A 5363-nucleotide genomic window follows, 5' to 3' on the forward strand; every position below is an offset into this window, starting at 1 on the left:
AGATTTCAACTTACAGAAATAAAGAAAATAAAAATTCAAATATATAAAATATTTTATTTATCCTGATAACCATAAAATTTGTTTCTACTAAAACATATACGTATTTAGTAGTCTACTAAAAATATGTTCTTCATTTAAGTGTTTATGATGAAATTTTGTGAAATTTTTTTTTTTTTTTTTTAAATATTGCAATAACGCAATTTTCCATTCTTAAATTCTTTAAAATTTGGTGTTTTATTCAGGAAATAAATAATTTAAGAATAGTTTCCTTTTAAAACCTATTTGTTAGAAATATTAAATCTTTTTATTACATTTCATGTATATAAATTTAACAGCAGAACAAATGCTATCCAATGTTTTAGATTTTAAAAATTCCATGTTCTACGTCACAGATGCAAATGCCACTTATTTCTGAGTACAGGATATTAAATAAAATACAGAACAAGAATTCAACAAAAAGTACACTTGAATCAAAGATCCACTGTTTTATAATTTTGTTCTTTCGGTAAATTCTTTAAAATAATATTTATTTTTAGCAATTTTGTATAGCTCGTTCATGGAAGTTACTCCTGTGTTCTTCACCAAATTATAAAAAGTTCCATTCACATTTTTCAGTAGTGCGTATGGTGTGTCAAATTGTTGTAATTTCCCTGTATCTAGAACCTAAAAAGTTAAAATATGTAATTAAAATACATATTAGCTTTATATTATAAGCAATAAAATCTTACCAGAACTTTATCCGAATCAATAATCGTATGTAATCTATGGGCTATTGTCAACACTGTACAAGATTTGAATTTTTCTCGAATTATTTTTTGTATGCAGGAATCAGTGCTAAGTATTAAATAAATAAAATATGTGTTATGCTTTTAAATATTAGTATAAGTATGAAAAATACTTATTATTCGAAATACTCAAATAAGATGAACAAATTATTTTAAAATATATCTAACAAGTACTTCTTATGCAAATGAAATATTCGTATCATATGCATAATGCATACTTGCTGCAAGAAATTTTTTTGTACAACCTTTCACACAGAATTCAAAATCGGTTGAACTGTATTAAACTACTTGAATAGATTTGTGATTAGCCCAAAAGTTACTCCTTAAAATTACATTCGATGGAAAACTGGTGTTAGACGTGTGGAGAATACAAAGTAAAAATTCATAATTGGTGAAGCACAAATACTTCAATTAAATACTACTGTTTATTAATTTTAACCACTCTGCTACTGACAGGAGCATAGAGAATGTTGTGATTGCAGTGTAAAAAAACTACAAAATCAATATCGCACCTCGAACAAAGAAAACGAAGACATATATAATTATTCTTATTCTCTCAAGCCTTGAGGAAAAGATTGTACGCGATTATGACAGAACTCTGTTGTAAAACTGTATAGAAATATATAGATTTCTGTTGTTATTTGTTGCGTTTTCTACATTCGCAGACATACTAACATTATATGATACGGATAAACGCAAATTTAGTTGGATCTACATATTCCATCTGCTGAAAGAAAGTAATCTACTTCTGATTAAAACGAAAAATAAAGAATCTCCTCAAAACCAGATAAACCAATCAGTTTTTATTCTTGCACGATGGTAATTATCGTGATTCGTCNCCCCCCTAATTAATTAATTATATATTTATAAAAATATATTAATTAAAAAAATTAAAAAACCATCGGAGGTCGTTTTTGACATCAGAAACTAACTTTAAATAACTTTACTGAATGAAAATCCGTGCGCTACAACTTAGGAACCATGAAATAATTTTGATAAAAAACTCCCATTAAAAAACAACTGAGCCTTAATCGAGCCTTATTAAAGGCTAATTTAAATCGCGATAAAATTTTTTCGCGCGGACAAAAAATTTTGAAAAAATTTGGGGACCTAAAAAGCATTCCAAAAATTCAAAAAAAAAAATTTTTTTTCGAAAATAGTTTATATATTCTAACCTTTTATCAATATTGGATGTTGCTTCGTCCATGACAAGAATTTTATTCTGAAGAAGAATGGTCCTGGCAAGGCAAATTAACTGTCTTTCCCCAACGCTGAAATTCCGTCCTCCTTCTGATAAATGTGTATCCAATCCGCCAGGTAATTTACTAATTACTTCTTTTAATTGAACCTTTAATTCAGAAGTTTTTAAAATGTATATGTTATACACGATAATTAATTTTAATCATTAGAAAGAGTTACACAGATGAAACATGTAGCAAATTAAAATAATTATTTCTAACCTCTTCAATGGCTTGCCACAGATTTTCTTCCGAATATTCATTGAAAGGATCGATGTTTCTTCGAAGAGGACCGGTAAATAACATCGGATCCTGAAAAAAAGTACATATCTGGTGTATTAATCGCTTCTGTTGTACAAGTCGTGTTTAGATATAATTTAATAGATATTGTTTTACATTTCTGTGTATAAATTGTCTACTTGGACCTAGTTTATTAATATGGCTTATTATACTGATGGAGACTTCGATTAGCAAAAAGACAAAATCATACTCCAAGTCAAAACAAAATATAATTATTTTCACTTGCTAATACATAGTACATCACAAAAATATTTTGAATAGGAAGATTATCGAGTTTCTGTATTTTTGCATCATTCAACACGTTATGTGAATGCAGAAAGTGATGTTTATTTTGTATCAGAGCAGGCTGTTGCATACTTTCGATTTGTTATGCACGCTCCTTAATTGCTCCTAATTACATTGTGTTAACCGGTCTACAAACTGAAACATTAAATTCACTAAACATTTGCATGCCAGATTATTAATTTGAGAATTTTAAATTATCAGCTATTATTTATATAGACTAATAAATTAACGGAATTTTTACTGTAATTGATATACTGTATATGTTATGGACCAAGTGATTAATAAGGCATGCAGTCTAAAAAATATTTATGAATTTATCAAATTGACCAGTCATTATGAATAGTGCTATTTCCTAGTCTCCAAAGTAATATGTTGACGAGTGATCATGCAACATATGCTAGCCAATCAGCACAACATCTGAGTTGCGCGTGCGTATTCCGTTTAATACTGAATTTTAAATTTATGCAACCAATAGCTAATGTTGTGAGAAATTTAAATTTGATTAAAAAACTTCACTTATTTCATTTAGAAATATTTATTAATTGTAAATTATTTTCCCTTGTCAAGTATTTTATAAAAAAACATGTAANTTAAAATTTGGTGTTTTATTCAGGAAATAAATAATTTAAGAATAGTTTCCTTTTAAAACCTATTTGTTAGAAATATTAAATCTTTTTATTACATTTCATGTATATAAATTTAACAGCAGAACAAATGCTATCCAATGTTTTAGATTTTAAAAATTCCATGTTCTACGTCACAGATGCAAATGCCACTTATTTCTGAGTACAGGATATTAAATAAAATACAGAACAAGAATTCAACAAAAAGTACACTTGAATCAAAGATCCACTGTTTTATAATTTTGTTCTTTCGGTAAATTCTTTAAAATAATATTTATTTTTAGCAATTTTGTATAGCTCGTTCATGGAAGTTACTCCTGTGTTCTTCACCAAATTATAAAAAGTTCCATTCACATTTTTCAGTAGTGCGTATGGTGTGTCAAATTGTTGTAATTTCCCTGTATCTAGAACCTAAAAAGTTAAAATATGTAATTAAAATACATATTAGCTTTATATTATAAGCAATAAAATCTTACCAGAACTTTATCCGAATCAATAATCGTATGTAATCTATGGGCTATTGTCAACACTGTACAAGATTTGAATTTTTCTCGAATTATTTTTTGTATGCAGGAATCAGTGCTAAGTATTAAATAAATAAAATATGTGTTATGCTTTTAAATATTAGTATAAGTATGAAAAATACTTATTATTCGAAATACTCAAATAAGATGAACAAATTATTTTAAAATATATCTAACAAGTACTTCTTATGCAAATGAAATATTCGTATCATATGCATAATGCATACTTGCTGCAAGAAATTTTTTTGTACAACCTTTCACACAGAATTCAAAATCGGTTGAACTGTATTAAACTACTTGAATAGATTTGTGATTAGCCCAAAAGTTACTCCTTAAAATTACATTCGATGGAAAACTGGTGTTAGACGTGTGGAGAATACAAAGTAAAAATTCATAATTGGTGAAGCACAAATACTTCAATTAAATACTACTGTTTATTAATTTTAACCACTCTGCTACTGACAGGAGCATAGAGAATGTTGTGATTGCAGTGTAAAAAAACTACAAAATCAATATCGCACCTCGAACAAAGAAAACGAAGACATATATAATTATTCTTATTCTCTCAAGCCTTGAGGAAAAGATTGTACGCGATTATGACAGAACTCTGTTGTAAAACTGTATAGAAATATATAGATTTCTGTTGTTATTTGTTGCGTTTTCTACATTCGCAGACATACTAACATTATATGATACGGATAAACGCAAATTTAGTTGGATCTACATATTCCATCTGCTGAAAGAAAGTAATCTACTTCTGATTAAAACGAAAAATAAAGAATCTCCTCAAAACCAGATAAACCAATCAGTTTTTATTCTTGCACGATGGTAATTATCGTGATTCGTCATTGTATTACTTCTATTATTGTGAAAAATTTCAGTGATTTCTGAATTTGAGTCATTGCCAAGTGTGAGACAAGCAGCGGGTCACGGTTAATCCCACAATGACCACTTACTCTGCACGGGCTCGTGAAGCCTGATCTCGGCGTCGTCGGATGGCGGTAGGAGGGCAAATCGAGTGGGGAGTGCGTTGGTAAGCTGGCAGGTGCCGTTAGAGAGGAGACAGGTCAACAGAAATAACAAGCATTTATTAACTAACAAAACTAAATTACAAAACTACTAAAGCTAAATGCGATTATCTTAAAGTATGTACAGAAATTGGCGATTATGTTCTTAGCTAGGTCGCTGCCCTAGTTTCTAGTTCAAAGAGAGAGCGCTTTTATAAAATCTACCCCTAAATACCTTTAGGTGGAAGGGAGAGTTGGCGAACGTCGTCAACTCTGTATGGAAGGGTGTGGTGTCTTCTCCAACATCCTCTCTCTGTAGCTGGATCAAGTCCGCTGTATGGAGGTTCGGGAGTCGAAGTGGGCACTATCACAAAGTACAACTTCCTATGACGAATCGCCCCGAGCTTCCGGTGATCTCCCCTTTTATATCTTTTCGTGCGAGAGCGGACACGTCATCGCCTCTTGTTGACGATGACGGTGCACTCTTCACACTTAACTGTAAACTTCCTCAGTTCATTGTTACAAACTCGGTGAAATTCGATATAGTTTAAATTCCTCGGGTTTTTTCCGAAGTTAATTAACCGAAAATTTAGATGTTTAA

General features: G+C 30.0%; 2 protein-coding genes across 2 annotated transcripts in view; both read right to left on the minus strand.

Moving 5' to 3' along the window:
* Positions 1-237: 237 nt before the first annotated feature.
* On the minus strand, positions 238-2333 carry LOC111624259 (multidrug resistance-associated protein 4-like). The gene is made up of 4 exons (XM_023367068.1): positions 2246-2333; positions 1961-2133; positions 729-834; positions 238-663 (listed from the first exon to the last, which is right to left on the minus strand). Exons 1-4 carry the CDS (start codon positions 2327-2329, stop codon positions 487-489), a joined length of 540 nt encoding a protein of 179 aa, XP_023222836.1. The 5' UTR covers positions 2330-2333; the 3' UTR covers positions 238-486.
* An 896-nt stretch (positions 2334-3229) lies between these two features.
* LOC111624258 (multidrug resistance-associated protein 4-like) overlaps positions 3230-5363 on the minus strand; it is a 45229-nt gene continuing 43095 nt past the window's right edge. The window contains exons 15-16 of the mRNA XM_023367067.1: positions 3708-3813; positions 3230-3642 (exon numbers count right to left, since the gene is read on the minus strand). Coding sequence (XP_023222835.1) covers positions 3466-3642; positions 3708-3813 — 283 coding nt within the window. The 3' untranslated portion in view covers positions 3230-3465. The remainder of the gene's footprint in view (positions 3643-3707; positions 3814-5363) is intronic.

The sequence above is a fragment of the Centruroides sculpturatus genome, unplaced genomic scaffold (genome assembly GCF_000671375.1).
Source record: "Centruroides sculpturatus isolate CEXI.00-Female unplaced genomic scaffold, Cexi_2.0 scaffold242, whole genome shotgun sequence".
Lineage (NCBI taxonomy): Eukaryota > Metazoa > Arthropoda > Arachnida > Scorpiones > Buthidae > Centruroides > Centruroides sculpturatus.